We start from the raw sequence: 20,699 nt of genomic DNA, 5'->3' as shown, positions 1-20,699 counted from the left end.
TCCCATGTCACCTCTATGAAGCATTATCGTCTGCCTCTAAGAAGAAGAGTAAAACAAAGAAAGAGCCCAAGACTGAAAGGCCACAGGGTAGGACATTCATTCACTCACTTATGTAAAGGAGGGTTTCTGTTACTTTGCGTCATCAACAAGCACCTAATCTCACACTCCATGCATCCAATTACACTGAGTATACCAAACATTAGGAACACTTTCCTAATATTGTGTTTCACCCCCCCCCCCCCCCCTTGCCCTCATTCATCATGGCATGGACTCGACAAGGTGATGAAAGTGTTCCACAGGGATGCTGGCTCATGTTGACTCCAATGCCTGGTACCAACTGGCATACCCTGTTCAAAGGCACTTAAACCCTTTGTCTTGCCCATTCACCCTCTGAATGGCTTAAAAATCCTTCTTTAACCACCTGTCTCCTCCCTTTCATCTAAACTGAATTTAATTGGATTTAACTAGGTACATCAATAAGGGATCATAGCTTTTGTCTGGATACACATGTTTAGTTTGTCATGGAAAGAGCAGGTGTTCTGAATGTTTGTTCACTCAGTGTATATTGTCCCTGCGAAGCTAACACTTCAGTCAGAAGAACATCAGTGGAGGTATTCTAGCTTCAAAGTAACTGAATTAGAAAATTATATCCAAGTTATTTTCTAATAAAATTACATTTTTTATTTTTTTTAATCTATATATTTCTTGTAGACAAAAGACCTGATTGTTTGTTGTTGTAGCTATTGAAGATGAGAGTGAGGAGTTGTTTGGGCCGCCGAAGATGGAGGACGAAGACTTCTCTCCGTTCGGAGGGAAAGGAGGCCTCTTCAGTGGAGGAAGAGGACTGTTTGATGACGACGATGAAGTATGCTCACCTGAATGCCTTTTTGTAGCTTCCATATCTTTATTTTTAAATGTGACTTACCAATTGTAATTTCATTTAATATGATAGAACCAAATATATCTGGCCTGTTAAAGGCTCCCAAAGAGTATATATTTTTGTCTGAATCCATAGCAGACCTAATAATATGTTTGTTGTCCAGGGGGATCTGTTCTCTGATGCACCGAAACCGCCTGTAGCAGAGGAGAAGACCAGGAACACAGCTCACGCCACAGGTAATAATGGTCCTACAACTAACATTTGAACTTGTCCAACAAGACCATTTTTTATTTAGGGCACTTTGTAGCAAAATGTTTTGTTAACCAACATTTCTTGTTGGGCAAGTTCAAATAGTAGCTTCCCCTTTCTCTCAGTTTGGGCATGTTATTAGTTGAGAATGTTGTTAATTTTGTACAGTGGCTGTGGTCACGGTGTCGAATTTAGTTGTCGTTTGTAATTTTTAGATGCTCTTTCCTGGACAGTATTGAGACTTGGACCTGTTTACAGAACTTGTATTTCTCTATGTTTCTGCCAGAACCTGTCAAGTCTGCTAAGAAGATTCCTTCATTGGCTGTGTCAATATTCCCAGGTAACAGAAACATGCCTCAAGGACAGCAAAGGCCTTTCAAAGATGACATTGATTATAACATAGTAATAACTGTCTAACAATTTTGGGGGGCTTGAGGACATTATGTCTGTACAGATTCACTCTTCCCCTTTTGAACTGGAAATGGAATTTGTTCAATTCAAACTAAATACTGCTACATAACATGACTACACACAGTACATGTTGACATTTCTGTAATGGTATTGAGAAGCTCATCCTCTGAATCTATCCTGTCCTCCTCTTTTCCCATAGAGAACAGCCTGTTTGGCATTCCCAATAACTCTGATTCAGTGAAGGGCAGAGAGAACGGCAGTCAAGCCAAATCCAACAAGACCCAGACATCAGCCCCTAGAAAGACCTCTTTAGGGGGAGGGGGAGGGGGGCTGTTCGATGATGATGAAGAGGATGACTTCTTCACTGGCAAAAGCCTTAAGAAGTCCAGCTCAGGTAGGTTACTGTTTGACTGACTTATCTCTTTAGCACGTTGGGTGTGATCCGAACTTGAAATCAATGATTGTAAAATATCAGTGAAAATTGCCTCAGCCTATTTTCACCCTATTTTCATTCATGCAATGAGTTTCACATCTAACATTTTGCCTCACTACATTTGCATTTTAGTCATTTAGCAGATGCTCTTATCCAGAGTAACTTAGTTAGTGCATTCGTCTTAAGATAGGTATGTGGGACAACCACATATCTCAGTCATAGTAAGTACATTTTTCCTCAAAGTAGCTATCAACAAAGTCAGAGCTCGTAAGGAGGAAAAAAGTAAAGTGCAAGTGTTAGTTCACATAAGGCCTTTGGGAGGGACCGGAGGTGGCAGAATGGAGTACTCTGGTTGGGGTGTAGGTTTTGAGCATAGTGAGCTTCAAATGGAAGCCAGTGGAGTGTGCGGAGGAGGGGAGTGACATGGGAGAACTTAAGGTTGAACACCAGGCGGGCTGCAGAATTCTGGATAATTTGTAGGGGTTTGATGGCATAAGCAGGGATCCCAGCCAACACCTCGTTGCAGTAGTCCAGACAGGAGATGACATGTGCCTGGATTAGGACCTGCGCCGCTTCCTGTGTGAGGCAGGGTCGTACATTAGATGTTGTAGAGCATGAACCTGTAGGAGTGAGTCAATGCTTTGCAGAGAACCGTGGGGTTGTCAACAGTGATGGAGAGTTCTTGGAGCGGGCAGGCCTTCCCTGGATAGAAGAGCAGCTCTGTCTTGTTGAGCTTGAGGTAGTGGGTAGACATCCAAGATGAGATATCTGCCAGGCACACAGAGATGTGTGTCGCCACCTGGGTGTCAGAAGAGGGGAAAGGAGCAAAGTAGTTTAGTATCACCCACATAGCAATGATAGGAGAGACCATGTAAGGATATGATGGTGCCGAGTGACTTTGTGTATAGAGAGAAGAGGAGAGAGCCTAGATCTGAGTCCTGGGGGACACCAGTAGTGAGAGTACGTGGTGCAGAAACACATCCTCTCCACGTCACCTGATAGGAACTGCCTGGCAGGTGGGACTCTATCCACGGGTGTGCAGAGTGAGAAACCCAGCCCTGAGAGGGTGGAGAGGAGGATATGATAGTCGAAGACAGTGGATAGATCTAGGAGGATGAAAACAGAGGAGAGGGTCATTTTTGGCAATGTGGAGAGCCACTGTGACACAGAGGAGAGCTGTCTCTGAGTGACCACTCTTGAAGCCTGACTGGTTAGGGTCAAGAAGATTGTTCTGAGAGGAATAGCGAGAGAGTTGGTCAGAGACAGCACGCTCAAGTGTTTTTGAAAGAAAAGTAAGAAGTGATATCGATCTGTAGTGTTGGTTTCTTGAGTGGATCGACTCTTGACATTTTGAAGTCAGAGGGGACGCAGCCAGTGGTCAGGGATCAGGGAAGTTAGGAATGGGAGAAGGTCTCCAGAGATTGTCTGGAGGAGGGGATGGGGTCAAGCGGGAAGGTTCTTGGGCAGCCAGACTTCACTAGTCTCAGGATTTAATATGGAAATGGGAGAAAGAGGTCAAGGCATAGGGTAGTTCTGTGGGAGTGGGGCCAGTGGACTCAATAGGCTGAGCGAATGAGGAGCGGATGTTGTCAACCTTATTTTCAAAGTGTCGACAAAGTCATCCATGTGGAGGATTGAGGGATGAGAAGGTGGAAAATAATTTCATAGGGTTAGAGGCAGAAGCTTGACATTTAGAGTGATAGAAAGTTGTTTTAGCAGAGGATACAGATGAAGAGAAGGAAGAGGGGAGGGAGTGAAAAAATGATGGGTCCCCCGGAAGTTTCTGTACACTTGCAATGAGCCATGGAACAGGAGGGGAGGGCCAAGACTGAAGGAAAGGGGACAGTGCGAGTCATAGGATGTGGAAAGGGAGGAGAGGAGGGTCGAAGAGGCAGAATCAGGAGAACGGAGGGAGAAGGATTTAGCAGAAGGGAGAGAATATTACGTCGGCGCATGACAATCTGGTTCGGGTCTGAGTGGGTAGGATTGGAGGAGAGGGAGACAGAAAAGGAAACTAAGTAGTGATAAGAGACCTGGGGGGGGCAGTGAGATTAGTAGGCTACCAGTCTCTAGTAAAGATGAGGTCAAGAAATGGTGAGATCAAAAGACCAAGTATGGGAAAGTAATTAATCGATGGCAGACATCGGGAGGTAGAAGTCACCTAGTACGAAAAGCGGTTAGCAGTTGTCAGGAAATGCGCTTATCACAATGTCAAACTCATTGAGGAACTCACAATGTTAAACGTGAGTTGACAAGTGACAGTGACCGCATGGAAGTCAATTGAGGAGCAAGACAACTGAGTCAGGGAGAAAAGAGAATCTCCACAAATAAGTAGCCCTGTCTCAGACTATGACAGAACACGTAGGCAGGGAGGAGCTGGAGTAGCAGTGTTCTCTGGGGTGATCTATGTCTCCATCATGGCCAAAACGTCTAGGGACTGAAGAGCAGCATAGACTGAGATGAACTCAGCATTCTTGACCACAGATCGGCAGTTCCAAACGCTGAGACCAAGAATTCTACATAGGTTGTGAGTGCAGTGTACACTAAATTTAGAAAGGGGTGGGGAGCGTCTGTAAAAAGCCTACAGGGAGAGGATCGAACAGGTATAGAAAACACGCACATATTTTGAAAAAACTACAAAATATCTAAATTTGATTTTCTTTAAATATAGTGAACAAAAATATAAACACAACATGTAAAGTCGTGATCACGTTTCATGAGCTGAAATAAAAGATCCCAGTAATGTTTCATACGCACAAAAAGCTTACTGTATTTCTGTAAAATGTGAACAAATTGGTTGAGCATTTCTCCTTTGACAAGATAATTTATCCACCTGACAGGTGTGGCATATCAAGAATCTGATTTAAACAGCATGATCATTACACAGGTGCACCTTGTGCTGGGGACAAAAGGCCACTCGAATGTGCACTTTTGTCACACAAGACAATGCAACAGATGTCTGAAGTTGAGGGACCATGCGATTGTCATGCTGACTGCAGGAATGTCCACCCGAGCTGTTTCCACAGAATAAAATGTTAATTTCTCTACCATAAGCAGCCTCCAACATCATTTAAGACAATTTGGCAGTAGGGTCAACCGGCCCCACAACATCAGACCACGTGTAACCACTCCAGCCAGGACCTCCACATCTGGCTTCTTCACATGCGGGATTGTCTGAGACCAGCCACACGGGCAGCTGAAACTGTGGGTTTGCGTAAACTCTCTTAACTGTGTGCTCGTCATCCTCACCAGGGTCTTGACCTGATGGCAGTTCGGCGTCATAACCGATTTCAATGGGAAAATGCTCACCTTTGATGGCCACTGGCACGCTGGAGAAGTGTGCTCTTCACGGGTGAATCACAGTTCCAACTATACTGGGCAGATGGTAGATGGCGCACATGACGTTGTGTGTGCGAGCAGTTTGCTGATATCAACCTTGTGAACAGAGTGCCCCATGGTGGGGTTATGGTATGGGCAGGCATAAGCTACGGACACCAAACACAATTGCATTTTTTCTTTGGCAAGTTGAATGCACAGATGTTCCGTGACGAGATCATGAGGCCCATTGTGCCATTAATCTGCCGCTATCACCTCATGTTTCAGCATGATGATGCATGGCCCCATGTCACAAGGATCTGTACACAATTCCTGGAAGCTGAAAATGTGCCAGTTCTTTAATGGCCTGCATACTCACCAGATTTGTCACCAATTGAGAATGTTAGGGATTCTCTGGATCAACGTGTATGACTGTGTTCCAGGTCCACCAATATCCAGCAACTTTGCACAGCCATTGGAATAAGATGGACCCCATTCCATAGACCACAATCAACAACCTGATCAAAGCTATGCAAAGATGTCCGCGCTGCTTGTGGTCAAACCAGATACTGACTGGTTTTGTGATCCACACCCCTATTTATTTTAAGGTATCTGTGACCAATTCTGTGAAATCCATAGATTAGGGCCTAATTAATGTATTTTGACTGATTTCCTTATGAACTGTAACTCAGTAAAATCTTTGAAGTTGTTGCATGTTGTGTTTTTTATATTTTTGTTCAGTATAAATATGGTTCTGCAAAGTATGCATCCTTTTCAGGCTCGTAGCTGTCCGATTCAGACATGTTTTGATTGAATGATTTTAGGTGGTGTAAAGCTTGAATGCTGTGTCTGCACTGCACTTGCCTCGAACCATAATATGTATGTGTGACTGCGAAAACAGGAAGTAAGCACAATTGAAGTTAAACACATTTATGCTCGTAATAGTGAAAATAGCCAAGTGTTTTGATATTGATATGCATGTATAGCCCACAAGACCTGAGATGGCTGTAGAGTTTCTTGTGGGGATGTTTTGAAGCACGTTTTTTTTGTTGAGTCTGGCCACAACTACTACTACTATATGGCTCATGCAAGCAACTAAGCCAGCTAGAGAAATCTCAGGAATGGAACTCAGACCAAACCAACTGTCTGGATGATGCTTCAAAACTAAAAGTAAGTGGAAATCTAAACTGAAATACCCTTTTTAATAGTGGTTGGTGTGTCAACAATTAGCTGCAAGTTGTCAGCAGTTCACAAACCAAGTAGGCTACTGAGAAGACAGACAGCACTTAATGGCCCTAGCTAGCAAAAAGACAGTACTAGACAACCGTTTAAGACCAAAATGATACTTATCAGTCCTGGAGATATCAGAAGTCATCTAGCTATAGATTGAAGCACTAAAACTGTATTCATCGCAAGCACTAATATGTTACCTGTGTTCAGCTGAACAGAAGAAATCCAAGCAAGAGAAGACGGTGGATCTGTTTGGAGGAGATGATGAGGATGGTGACATCTTTGGTGAGAGCTCTGTCGCCCCACCCACTCTACAGAGCAGGAAGGAGGTGGTGGAGGAGGAAGAAGAGGTGAAACAGGCTCCTCAGAAAAAGGTGAATATACACACGTGTACATTGGGTTTCCATATTAACAAGTGTTGATTGACTATAATGGATTTAGGGCACTTGGTTATCATGATTATAAGTTGCTTACTTACAGTAGTGTTGATTAGTTGTGCTGTTGATGATTTTTGGTTTTAGTAATCAATTATGCTGATGGTTGTGGTAATGATGGTTGTTGGTTGTGTTAAGATGCCAGCAGGAGGCGTCTCCATGTTTGGTCCTGGTACCAAGAGCCTACTAACTGAGGCACTGAAGAAACGACAGCCCTCCTCCACCAGCGAAGAGTCAGAGGAGGTGGGACTCCTCTTTCATCTACCCATCATCTCTCTCATCCATGTCTTTATCTATCTACAATCTCACTCATCTTTTATCTCCCTCACTCTTTCTTCCTAACTCTCTATTTATTTCTCTTGCGCTCCTTTTATTCCCCCCCATGTTGTTCATTACAGAACGTCCCTCCTCCAGACGTGGTGAAAACCCCGACTAAGCAGACAGAAAAAACCCAGGCGAAGAGTCTGTTCTCTGACGATGAGGACTCACAGGTGTGCTTCTTTTTTAACACTCATTCTCAAGTATGCATCCATTTCCTGAATGTTGTTGATGGAGGTACTTCTCATGCTTATCAATTACATCAATATCTACATGAGCCGTACAATTAATGCTTAGAACGTTAGGTTGATTATGAAGCATGGTATTGTTTTACAGATGTAACCTCACCTTTCTCTGTCTCTGTCTTTCTAGATATTTCAAACCATCCCTAAGAGTCAGTCTAAACCTGAACACACAACCCAGAGCAAAGCTCCTCTGTCCATCTTCGATGACGAGGAGGAAGAAGTGAGAAAATGACCCTAACCTATTTCGTTCCCAAAAATATTAGAATTTGTAACTGCGTCTTCATATCTAACCACTTTCTTGCATCATGCAGGATCTGTTTGCGTCTGCGAAGAAGTCTAAACCAAGCCAAGCTAAAGCTGTCACTCCAAAAGTCAAGAAACCTGTCTCTAGCTCCATCTTCAGTGATGATGAGGTAATGGGAGGGAAAGGAACTTTGCTACATAATCTTCAGTTCAACTTCAGCCTGTCAGAAAATAACCCTTAGCCCCCTCCTTTAGCCACTACCCCTTTGGTATTCACAGATCTGAAATACCTGCAGAGGTAAGCAATATGGTGATAGCAATATTGTGATGGCTCTGCCATCCAATGGGCTTAGGACGGCTTCAGATAGGGCTTGAAAACTGTTACGGACTACAAAGGGAACTGCCCAGTGACGCAAGCTTACCAGACGAGCTAAATGGCTTTTATGCTCGCTTCGAGGCGAGCAACACTGAAGCATGCACGAGAGCACCAGCTGTTCTGGATGACTGTGTGATAACGCTCTCGGTAGCTGATGTGAACAAAACCTTTGAAAAGGTCAACATTCACAAAGCCACTGGGCCAGACGGATTACCAGGACATGTACTCAAAGCATGCGCGGATCAAGTGTCTTCACTGACATTTTCAACCTCTCCCTGACCGAGTCTATAAAACCTACATGTTTCAAGCAGACCACCATAGTCCCTGTGCCCAAATAAGAGAATGATGATATGATTACCGCCCCGTGGCACTCACGTCGGTAGCCATGAAGTGCTTTGAAAGGCTGGTCATGGCTCACATCAACAGCATCTTCCCAGACACGCAAGACCCACTCCAATTCGAATACCACCCCAACAGATCCACAGATGACGCAATCTTAATCGCATTCCACACTGCCCTTTCTCACCTGGACAAAAGGAACACCTATGTGAGAATGTTGTTCATTGACTACAGCTCAGCGTTCAACACCATAGTAACCATGAAGCTCATCAATAAGCTAAGAACCCTGTGACTAAACACCTCCCTCCTCAACTGGGTCCTGGACTTCCTGACGGGCCGCCCCCCCCAGGTGGTAAGGATGGGCAACAACACGTCTGCCACGCTGATCCTTAACACTGGGGACCCTCAGAGGTGTGTACTTAGTCCCCTCCTGTATTCCCAGTTCACCCACGACTGTGTGGCTAAACACGACTCCAACATCATTAAGTTTGCTGACGACACAACAGTGGTAGGCCTGATCACCGACAACAATGAGACTGCCAATTGGGAGGAGGTCTGAAAACTGGCAGTGTGGTGCCAGGACAACTTCTCCCTCAATGTGAGCAAGACAAAGGAGCTGATTGTGGACTACAGGAAAAGGAGGGCCGAACAGGCCCCCATTAACATCGACGGGGCTGTCCGGGAGTGGGTCAAGAGTTTCAAGTTCCTTGGGGTCCACATCACCAACAAACTATCATGGTTGAAACATACCAAGACAGTTGTGAAGAGGGCACAACAAAACCTTTATCCCCTCAGGAGACTGAAAAGATTTGGCATGGGTCCCCAGATTCTCAAAAAGCTTCTACAACTGCACGTTTGAGCGCATCGTGACCGGTTGCATCACCGCCTGGTATGGCAACTGCTCGGCATCTGACCGTAAGGTGCTACAGAGGGTAGTGCAAACAGCCCAGTACATCACTGGGGCCAAGCTTCCTGCCATCCAGGACCTATATAATAGGAGGTGTCAGAGGAAAGCCCATACAATTGTCAGACTCCAGTCGCCAAAGTTATAGACTGGTTTCTCTGCTTCTGCACGGCCATCGGTACCGGAAGGACCAAAAGGCTCCTCAACAGCTTCTACCCCCAAGTCATAAGACTGCTGAACAATTCATAAAATCGCCACCGGACAATTTACAATTTTATATATTCACTGTTTTGTTCGTTACCTATGCATAGTCACTTTGCCCCCACCTACATGTACAGATTACCTCAACTAGCCTGTACCTCTGCACACTGACTCGGTACCGGTTCCCCTGTATATAGCCTTGTTATGTTATTCTTATTGTGTTACTTTTTATTATTACTTTTATTTGAATCTACTTGGTAAATATTTTCTTCTTTAACTGCACTGTTGGTTAAGGGCTTGTAAGTAAGCATTTCCCGGTGAAGTCTACACTTGTTGTATTTGGCGCATGTGACAAATTGAATATAGCTTACACCCATCCTATTCCTACAAATCTGCAAACACCAGAAAGGTAGATTTTGAACCAGTCTTTCTTGTGAAGGTTGTTTCTATTACTTCAACAGATGATATCTATTTAACCCTTTTGTATTCTTTCTGCATTAGGACCAGTGGATGAGCTCCAAGCCTAGTGCTGGTAAGACAGAGGGTAAGACTGGAGGGATGAAGTCCAGTACTAGTGCCCCATCTAGTCTACCCAGTGTCAAAGCAGTTCCTAAAGACATCCTGTTTGATGAGGATGATGATGATCTCTTTGCTGCTACCAAGGAGTCGAGGTAAACGTCATAGCAATAGTAGACAAAAATACTAAATCTGTAGTATGACGTCTTGGTGTGGTGTAAATGTCTGTGTGTTGGTGCAGTCAGAAGAAGCACCAGAGAGTGTCTCTCCTGTTTGAAGATGAGGATGATGAAGATAAGGGATCCCTCTTCGGCTTCAAATCAAACGTCACCAACAGCTCTACTGACCCTAAAGTAAGCATGGTTTACAGATTCTGTCCACAGCCTAGTCCCTATGTAGTGCACTATATAGTGAATAGGGTGCCATTTTGCATATATGAATAACCTATAGGTGAAAAGCCTTCAAGGCAACAATGGAATTGTTAAAAAAGATACTTCAGTAATGTCTAGGCTCTTGTCTATTATTTTAAAACAATAAACATATTGAATGAATATCGTTGTCGTAAGAAAGTACTGTTTTGACGTACTGTTCATATAAATATACTGTATGTGTGGTAACATCCCTGCATTGATAGCTGTGTCTGTAATCAGTGCTATTTCAGTCCTTTACCCCCCAGCTCTTACCCTTTTTTCCTGTCCCCTTATTGTGTTCTCTAGGCATCTGTTGTAGCCTCCCCAGCCCCCTCGCTGCTCCAGATAGACAAACCAGATGTGACTGCACCACTTCCTCCCCTAGTGGAGGAGAAACCTACAGAGGAGGAGAGGGTAGCGAAATACAAGAGTCCTGAGGTGCCATCCCTGTCTTCTCCACTAGAGGGCAGTGAGAGTAAGAAGAAGCCAGTAGGGGCCGTCAGTCTGTTTGGAGGGATCAACGTGCTGGGAGACAGACTGGCAGCAGCCAAGGTGAGATGCTACATAAGACTTAGGGTAGAAATTCTCTCTAAGCTCAGATCTACGATCAGCTAAACTCACCCAATCCTGATCATAACCTAGTTTTGACCATTAGGGACGTTTCCCAATGAATATTTCTGTGATTCCTCACATTACCTCTCCTAGTCTCTTTCTCAAAACCAATTGGACAATAAAGACCTGAGGTGAGTGACCTTGGAACATTTCCTCCAATATAGTTGAAAGAGGCAAAGAGAGAGGAAGGTGAATTGAGATGGAGCCCTGCTCCTATGCCTGTGAGTGTGAGGTGCTGTACTCACTTTGACGACTTTCTGTCTTCCTGTGCCTAAACAAGCAGACTAAGAGCCCATTGGGCGACCCGGATGTTGATGACTACCTGTCTGAGGGCCCGCCCCCCTTGGAGAAGGAGGCCAAAACTAAGAAGAACACCCTCAGTCTGTTTGATGATGTGGAAGAGGAGGGTGCTGACTGGACTGCCCCTATCTCCATACCCACCAAACCAGTTGCCAAAAACACACTAAAGGTTTAAAATATTTCATTCATACTATTGACAATTCCTGTGTGTGTGTGTGTCTGTAAATCCTGTGTCTGTCTGTCAGCCTGCGGAGGAGCGTCCTCGTACCAAGAGTAGTACCGGGGTGTTCCAGGATGAGGAACTGCTCTTCAGTCAGACTCAGCAGAGAGACAACGACCCTGAAGTTGACATCTTCGCCACACCTGACAAGTCTATGGTGAGTTCTAGGGACAGTAGGCTTAGTGAGAGGGTTTAAGTGTAAGTATTGGGCTATAGCAAAACACCTGCACTCACCATGACCAGGGTGGATGTCTTGTATTGCATCAGCACATTGACGCGCGTAATACTTGCTACCCCTTTGAGTGATAAATCAATTGTACGAATGATAGTAGTGATGATAAAATGCTGTGTTCCTGTCTCAGAGCTCCAGGCCAAGCTCAGTGAAGTCGGCAGCTCCAACACTGTTTGGTGATGATGAAGATGACCTCTTCAGCTCTGTCAAGCCCAAAGCTCCTCCTCCGGTACCCTATTCTAAATCACCTCAATCAATCAATCCAATATGAATACAACTTGATGACTTTACCGGGCGCTGTACATCCTCAGTCCTTGTCCTTTTTTTGACCTGCATCCTCAGAAGGTATCAGAGAAGCCCAGTAAACCCACTAAAGACGAGCCATCCTCAAAACCTGCTGTCACAGCACCAGTCACAGAGAGTGAGGTAAGGCTGATGAAACTAAGAGTCTTAGTCTATACAGAATATGTGATTGCCCATGTGCTTAGGGTTAAAGGGTATCTGAGGAGGCTGGTGGAAGGAGTTATAGGAGGATAGGCTCATTGTAATGGCTTAAATGGAACACATCAAACATACGGAAACCACGTTTGACTTCGTGCCATTGATTCCGTTACAATGAGCCAGTCCAAAATAACTCTTCCCACCCGCCGCCTCTGGAGTACGTACAGTACTAGTCAAAAATTGACACATCTACTCATTCAAGTTTTTATTTGGACTATTTTATACATTGTTTAATAATAGTTAAGACATGTAGTAATCTATCATGGAGTAACCAAAAAAGTGAAGAATATCAAATATATTTGGATTTATTTAACAAAGTAGCCAACTATTGCCTAGACAGCTTTGCACACTCTTGGCATTCTCTCAACCAGCATTATGAGGTAGTCACATGGAATGCATTTCAATTAACCGGTGTGCTTTGTTAAAAGTTCATTTGTATAATTTCTTTCCTTGTTGTGACAAGGTAGGGGTGGTATATGGAAGCTAGACCTAAAAGACATGAGCTGTGTTCGAGTATTCATACTCTCAATCATATTTTACGTCACGAATAGGAAGTATACACGCAGAGGACACTTTCTGTGAAAAAGGTGAGAATTTGTCTCACTTGTTCTCTGAATGTAAATTTGTCCAAATTTTGGTAAAACTTTGCAAAACACTTATTTACCATTATGAACACTATCAATGTTTTTGACGTGAAATATATAATATGTTACTATTGCAATGATAACAAGACCACTAAAATGATTGTGCATTTTTTTATTCTTGTTGCCAAATACTTCATACACAAACAAAAATTCCAAAATGACACTTTTTGATTGAATTGAACTATTTTATTAAAACATTAACCCTAGTGAACAATAACAAGAATAACATGTTCTAAAATCATTACAATAAGATTTTTTCAGAGTGATTACAATTGCACTAGAATTGTTTATTTTTTTTAAATATTTTTAGTTTGTTCCAGTGTTTTTTCATTAATACCTGTGTTCTGTTTTGTATTATGTAAGAATGTAAATTATTCATCTGTATTTTGAATTTAAAAGAATATTGGCTTCATATGGTTTTGTCATCTGAAGATAAAGGTGGAAAATATGCAGTCTTAAGTCCAACGAGAGTGGATAGAAATGCATTGCTAATTATGACAGATGTTGAGCAATGTAATAAAGTTATGACTTTTCAAATAGGTTACCTTACACGCTATGTTGGCTGACAATTTGTTAGCTATGCTGTCCTTATGAACCACATAGCATTTCATTACAGCAGTATGTAAGTTAGCCTAACGTTAGTAGCTACTTATACATCAAACTTGCCAGTATATTAGCCTATAGTTATCTTAACTACCCAACATTTCGTGACTTGATTTTTCTCGTCATTCTTAGCAGAGCTAAATTGTATCGTCGTAGTGCGTTCCCAATTGACATTTGGGTGCTTTTGTAAATTCGCTCTTGCTATCCATTCCGATTTCAGAGCACTCTCGTTTTAGTGTACCAGAGCGCAGAATAATTCATTTACGAGCAACTGGTGGTTGAATATGGCCGGTGTCAGTAAACGTTGACAAAAAAAAGCATAATTCAATTGTTTCCAGCAGCACAGTCACCAACGCTCTGGATAACATACAGTGCCTTGTGAAAGTATTCGGCCCCCTTGAACTTTGCGACCTTTTGCCACATTTCAGGCTTCAAACATAAAGATACAGTTTTATATTTTTTTGTGAAGAATCAACAAGAAGTGGGACACAATCATGAAGTGGAACGACATTTATTGGATATTTCAAACTTTTTTAACAAATCAAAAACTGAGAAATTGGGCGTGCAAAATTATTCAGCCCCTTTACTTTCAGTGCAGCAAACTCTCTCCAGAAGTTCAGTGAGGATCTCTGAATGATCCAATGTTGACCTAAATGACTAATGATGATAAATACAATCCACCTGTGTGTAATCAAGTCTCCGTATAAATGCACCTGCACTGTGATAGTCTCAGAGGTCCGTTAAAAGCGCAGAGAGCATCATGAAGAACAAGGAACACACCAGGCAGGTCCGAGATACTGTCGTGAAGAAGTTTAAAGCCGGATTTGGATACAAAAAGATTTCCCAAGCTTTATACATCCCAAGGAGCACTGTGCAAGCGATAATATTGAAATGGAAGGAGTATCAGACCACTGCAAATCTACCAAGACCTGGCCGTCCCTCTAAACTTTCAGCTCATACAAGGAGAAGACTGATCAGAGATGCAGCCAAGAGGCCCATGATCACTCTGGATGAACTGCAGAGATCTACAGCTGAGGTGGGAGACTCTGTCCATAGGACAACAATCAGTCGTATATTGCACAAATCTGGCCTTTATGGAAGAGTGGCAAGAAGAACGCCATTTCTTAAAGATATCCATAAAAAGTGTCGTTTAAAGTTTGCCACAAGCCACCTGGGAGACACACCAAACATGTGGAAGAAGGTGCTCTGGTCAGATGAAACCAAAATTGAACTTTTTGGCAACAATGCAAAACGTTATGTTTGGTGTAAAAGCAACACAGCTCATCACCCTGAACACACCATCCCCACTGTCAAACATGGTGGTGGCAGCATCATTGTTTGGGCCTGCTTTTCTTCAGCAGGGACAGGGAAGATGGATGGAGCCAAATACAGGACCATTCTGGAAGAACCTGATGGAGTCTGCAAAAGACCTGAGACTGGGACAGAGATTTGTCTTCCAACAAGACAATGTTCCAAATCATAAAGCAAAATCTACAATGGAATGGTTCAAAAATAAACATATCCAGGTGTTAGAATGGCCAAGTCAAAGTCCAGACCTAAATCCAATTGAGAATCTGTGGAAAGAACTGAAAACTGCTGTTCACAAATGTTCTCCATCCAACCTCACTTAGCTCGTTTTGCAATTAGGAATGGGAAAAAATGTCAGTCTCTCGATGTGCAAAACTGATAGAGACATACCCCAAGCGACTTACAGCTGTAATCGCAGCAAAAGGTGGCGCTACAAAGTATTAACTTAAGGGGGCTGAATAATTTTGCACGCCCAATTTTTTAGTTTTTGATTTGTTAAAAAAGTTTGAAATATCCAATAAATGACGTTCCACTTCATGATTGTGTCCCACTTGTTGTTGATTCTTCACAAAAAAAGAGTTTTATATCTTTATGTTTGAAGCCTGAAATGTGGCAAAAGGTCGCACAGTTCAAGGGGGCCGAATACTTTCGCAAGGCACTGTAACTGCCTAACCAGCTCTGCTAGGGCGAGTAAAATGGTCAGAGTGTTCTGATTTGTGTCTGGAAGCCAACGTTAGCTCGGGTACTTGACTGCCGTTGTACGGCCAGAACGCTCTAATCAATCCTACTCCTCGGCCCATGCGTCCAGTGTACTCTCCGAGAGTGAAACAGTCTTAATTCACAAACGGACAATCTGATAACGCTCTGAATTATGAGCACACTCTGGCACTCCAGATTGTATTTAAGAACACAACCGAAGTCTTAAAATGTCTAACTTGTCATTTGTTTTGGTAACTAGCTAGCGGCCAAGATTTAGTACACTCAACTGAAAGGATATGGTTCTGTTAAAGTATACTAAAATGAACTAATAGTATGGTATATACTCATTAAGTATACAGTATGTTAGTATGGGTATTCGAACACAGCTCAAGTCTATAATATGGCAAGAACAGCTCAAATAAGAAAAGAGAAACGACAGTCCATTATTACTTTTAAGAAGTGAAGGTCAGTTAATCCAGAAAATGTCAAGAACTTTTAAAGTTTCTTCAAGTGCAGTCGCAAAAACCAAGTGCCATGATGAAACTGGCTCTTACGAGGACCGCCACAGAAAAGGAAGGGCCAGAGTTCTGTTTCAGAGGATAAGTTCATTTGAGTTACCAGCCTCAGAAATTGCAGCCCAAATAAATGCTTCAGAGTTCAAGTAACAGAGGACTGTTCAGAGAAGACTGCATGAATCAGGCCTTCGTGGTTAGGTTGCTGCAAAGAAACTACTATTAAAGGACACGAAGAAGAGACTTGCTTGGGCCAAGAAAAACGAGCAATGTACATTAGACTGGTGGATATCTGTCCTTTTGTCTGATGAGTCCAAATGTGAGATTGTTGGTTCTAACTGCCGTGTCTTTGTGAGACGCAGAGAAGATGAATGGATCATCTTCGCATGTGTGGTTCCCACCGTGAAGCATGGAGGAGGTGGTGTGATGGTGCTTTTCTGGTGACACTCATTGATTTATTTAGAATTCAAGGCACACTTAACCAGCATGGCTACCACAGCGTTCTGCAGCGATACGCGATTCCATCTGCTTTGCGCTTAGTTGGAAAATCATAATTTGTTTTTCAGCAGGACAATGACCCAACACACACCCAGGCTGTCCAAGGGCTATTTGACCAAGAAGGAGAGTGATGGAGTGCTGCATCAGATGACCTGGCCTCCACAATCCCACCCCCCGACCTCAACCCAATTGAGATGGTTTGGGATGTGTTGGACCACCGAGTGAAGGAAAAGATAAAGGCAAAGGGTGGCTCCTTTGGAGAATCTCATATATTTGATTTAACACTTTTTTTGGTTACTACATGATTCCATATGTGTTCTTTTTTTTTGTTTTAATGTCTGAACTATTATTCTACAATGTAAAACTTAACAAATCCCTTGAATGAGTAGGTGTCCAAACTTTTGACTGGTATTGTTGCCTTACATTTTTTTCTGAATTTGAAGGATATCTGTGGACAGTTGTTTTCTCTCCTCTCAGTTGATAGTTATTATACTGTTACATTGCTTTTGGAGATACTACTGTCTAGATTACTTAACATGATCTATGTCATTCAACTGCACAGAAGCTGACACCAAGCCCTGTAAAATCTAAAGAGCCTTCACGGATTGGAAAACTCCAAGTAATCTTCTGAAATGTTAAATCAGTCTTTTTATTATTCAATATTTTACTCTTTCTTTAATCTTTCTGAATGAGCTTTCATTCTCCCAACATGTTTTCTGCCAGTCATCTTTGAACCTCTGCCTTTGACGTGAAACATATCGTCTTTTCTTTTCCACTGCTGGCTTAAAAGCTAAACTGAGACCCTGTGACTGTCAAATTGGTTCTCACAAGGTTTTGTTTTTTATCGTCAAACTGAAAGCGAATGCTCAGCCTTTATTCTTCCTGAAACCTCATGAATAGATGTTATTCCTACTTCTACATTTTATTACTTTCTATATCTTTATTATTGGTCTCACTTTCTCTGTGTTGTCTACTGCTTGGTTCTGATGATCACGAGGGACTGCATGAACAAAATTAGTTGTAAATCCAATTGAGGACCAATCCAAATTATATCCATTTGCATGTGTATTCACTGTACTGTACTGTGCTGTGATTACAAAACCCTCTCTTATAAAGGCCTTTAGTTGGTATGAAATTGGGTCAACACTTGTGAACAAATGTGTTCCTCACTCTCAGGCCAACCTGGTGATCAACCCTGCTGCCCTCCTGCCCGACGCGTTCTCTCGGATCCCAGGGGGGGTCAGTGTACTCCCAGGCTTGAGCCGCAGCCCCAGCTCCTCAGGCCCCAGTGCTAGCCTCAGTTCGGCAGGGACCAAGCCCCCCAGCAACAGAGGGGTTAGCTTCGAGAACCCGGTCCAGGTGTCCACGCTACAGAGTGCGAACAAGGTGGGTCAGGGGTCTGGCACTGGGGTAGGGTGGACATAATGGAACAGGGAGGGAAATGTGGAACACCTACATTTGATCCTTAAATTATAGAAATGTAATGTTTAAAGCTCTAACCTTGTCACTTCCAAAATAAGCCCCTGTTATGACTCCATGTGTCTTCTTTTCCTGTAGGGTCGAGCTAAAGGCTCCATCCGCCGCAGGCCCCAGACCAGGGCAGCACGGCAGACTTCAGCTCAGAGATCTGTGGAGCAGAGAGACGAGAACCAGGGAGAGGACCAGGCCGGACCCAGCCCAACCTTGCCTAGCCCAGCACTATCTAACCCAACCCAGCCTAGCCCGGGACTACCTAACCTATCTCTGCCTAGGTCTAGTCTACCTAACCAAGCCCCAACCTCTACCTTACCCTCCTCCTTATCTGCTTCCTTACCCTCCAAACACCTGCTCACAGATTTCTCTGTCAGACCGTCAGTGCTAACACTACCAGTGTCAAACACCCCTCTAAAGAAAGACTCTTCTAAGGATAGCAAGGTGAAGGTGCTGCCTTCTCTTGACGAGGATGACCTGTTTAGGTCCGACAGCCTCTTTGGGTCTGCCCCTGCCCCAGGTCCCAACCCCACCATCCCCTCACCCATACTCACCACTCCATCCCCCAATCCCACACTCACCACTCCATCCCCCAATCCCACAACAAAGACTACAGAGGGTAACGTGACGTCAAAGAATGAGAAGGAGAAAGTGACGACTACGCAGTCCCTCTTTGACGACCCCATGGGTGACCTGTTCAAGAAGGTGAAGCCGAGGTCAGCTAAGAAGGCCAAGGCATCTTCCTTCCTGGAGGATGAGGAGGAGGATGAAGAGGATATCTTCGGGCTGGGAAAGAGCTCCACTCCCACTACTGCTGGTGATAAAGTCTCTAAGGCTGGGAGCAACTCTACTCCCAAGCAGGACATCTTCCAGGTATTGGTCATGATCATCAATTGTGTCAGTCTGTTTATGATTTCAGTTTAAATTCATTTTGCAGTACTTTTCATTGTAATAGTGTAAATGCAGTTGGTCTGTCACACAGCATGCTGGGTCAGCACATCTGTTGATCCAACAGTCACGATCTCTGCAACAGGAGGTAGAGTGAAATCAATATATTCCTTGGAACGTGTGCGCACGTGCATGTGTCTGTCTGCTTCTTGTCTGAATATGTCTGTTACTGTTTTCACAGGATGAAGCAACGGCTCCACCCAAAAAGCACAAAGAGAAATCCTTGGATGCCAGTCTGTTTGATGACAACGTTGACATCTTTGCTGATATGACGTCCACTTCAAAACCAAAAGAGAAGAAGTCCAAGAAGGTGGAGGCCAAATCAATATTTGATGATGATATGGGTGAGTATTTCAGAATATCTAGAACTTGCATTGTTGTTCCTCAACTGTTTCAACATGTATGTTGAAATTCACCACACAAGCGCACAGACAAATACAGGTATGCGTGCATGCCACAGGAGGTTGGTGGCAGCTTAATTGGGGAGGACAGGTTTGTGGTAATGACTGGAGCAGAGTCGGTGGAATGGTATCAATGCAATACCATTCGCTCCTTTCCAGCCATTATTATGAGCCATCCTCCCCTCAGCAGCCTCCAATGGCGCACACACAAAAACAAACACACATACAGTCTTCACAGTACTGTCCATGCTTCTCTCTCCACAGATGACATCTTCTCTCCCAGCACTGTGAAGCCGGTGCCCAAGCAGCCTCCATCCAAGTCCAAGAAGAACCCTCCCTCCCAGGACACCAGTGCAGCGGATGACTCAGGCAACATCTTTGACGACCCTCTCAACGTTCTGGGTGGGAACTAAATCGTGGACCGTTCCTGAAGAGCTAAAACTTTGGGTGCATCCCAAATGGCACCTTATTCCCTAGATAGTTCAGTGCACTATGTGGGGTATCAGTTGCCATTTGGTGTCCTAATTGTACAATTGTGCTTAATACCATGTTGTTTTGGAGGACTGAAAAAAGGGTTGGAGATATTAAAACTGTTCATATAGAGACTATTTATATAAAAACTATTGATTGATCGACTAGCTCAGACGGAAATTAAAACACAGCAAGAAATGTTGAAGGTGATGTTTCTGATATACACTTCACATCTTCATCTATGATTGATAACAGACAAAATAACAGTTATTAATTGCTATTTGTCTTTATTTAATATCCATGATAGCAGCACTTTATAAGCATATTCTTAGCTGTCATTAGACCAGCTGATAATCAATAAATAGTAAATGATTTATAAATATAGTTGGAGAGCTCTGTGTTTAAGTTTTGGGCCGTGCCATATCATAGTTATGAAGTCATTGTTAACCGACAAGCAAATGTTTTTGTTTTTCAATTAATATGAAATTGTTAAATTTGTCAACTTTGCCTGTGATGAATGACATTTCAGTTTTTTAAACTAAAATTATGATATTTTATGAAATTTGAAATGTGTATTGTAAGTTTGTTTCAAAGACCTGCAGCACTGCTTAAAAGCCTTTTGTTAAGATCGTGAGCATTGGAATTATGAATGCAGCTGAAATTAGGAAGATGGCCTGAAAGAGGAATGTGTGATTCTAGATTTACACGGTTCCTTCCCTTTAATTAAAATTCTACTTCTGTGCTTTAAGGATGGACTTCACTGCCATGTCTTGACT

General features: G+C 43.2%; 1 protein-coding gene across 6 annotated transcripts in view; it reads left to right on the top strand.

Annotated features, from left to right (window-relative positions):
* Window positions 1-20,492, top strand: part of washc2c (WASH complex subunit 2C) — a 35,960-nt gene extending 15,468 nt beyond the window's left edge. The window contains exons 11-33 of one of the 6 annotated variants that reach the window (XM_064933960.1): window positions 22-87; window positions 741-865; window positions 1,044-1,116; window positions 1,416-1,469; window positions 1,740-1,934; window positions 6,729-6,892; window positions 7,091-7,195; window positions 7,351-7,443; window positions 7,643-7,735; window positions 7,827-7,928; window positions 10,080-10,249; window positions 10,336-10,447; window positions 10,811-11,056; window positions 11,397-11,585; window positions 11,662-11,793; window positions 11,999-12,097; window positions 12,211-12,294; window positions 17,196-17,252; window positions 17,810-18,019; window positions 18,191-18,976; window positions 19,086-19,139; window positions 19,233-19,395; window positions 19,717-20,492. In XM_064933960.1, the coding sequence (XP_064790032.1) occupies window positions 22-87; window positions 741-865; window positions 1,044-1,116; window positions 1,416-1,469; window positions 1,740-1,934; window positions 6,729-6,892; window positions 7,091-7,195; window positions 7,351-7,443; window positions 7,643-7,735; window positions 7,827-7,928; window positions 10,080-10,249; window positions 10,336-10,447; window positions 10,811-11,056; window positions 11,397-11,585; window positions 11,662-11,793; window positions 11,999-12,097; window positions 12,211-12,294; window positions 17,196-17,252; window positions 17,810-18,019; window positions 18,191-18,976; window positions 19,086-19,139; window positions 19,233-19,395; window positions 19,717-19,865 (3,521 nt within the window). In that variant the 3' untranslated portion in view covers window positions 19,866-20,492. The remainder of the gene's footprint in view (window positions 1-21; window positions 88-740; window positions 866-1,043; window positions 1,117-1,415; window positions 1,470-1,739; window positions 1,935-6,728; window positions 6,893-7,090; window positions 7,196-7,350; window positions 7,444-7,642; window positions 7,736-7,826; window positions 7,929-10,079; window positions 10,250-10,335; window positions 10,448-10,810; window positions 11,057-11,396; window positions 11,586-11,661; window positions 11,794-11,998; window positions 12,098-12,210; window positions 12,295-17,195; window positions 17,253-17,809; window positions 18,020-18,190; window positions 18,977-19,085; window positions 19,140-19,232; window positions 19,396-19,716) is intronic. The other 5 variants (XM_064933961.1, XM_064933965.1, XM_064933964.1 and 2 more) reach the window with 5 other exon arrangements.
* Window positions 20,493-20,699: the final 207 nt, after the last annotated feature.

The sequence above is a fragment of the Oncorhynchus masou genome, chromosome 24, assembly GCF_036934945.1.
Source record: "Oncorhynchus masou masou isolate Uvic2021 chromosome 24, UVic_Omas_1.1, whole genome shotgun sequence".
Taxonomy (NCBI): Eukaryota; Metazoa; Chordata; class Actinopteri; order Salmoniformes; family Salmonidae; genus Oncorhynchus; species Oncorhynchus masou.
Note: the sequence above shows the minus strand (reverse complement) of the source record. Positions and strands in the feature narration are given on the sequence as shown.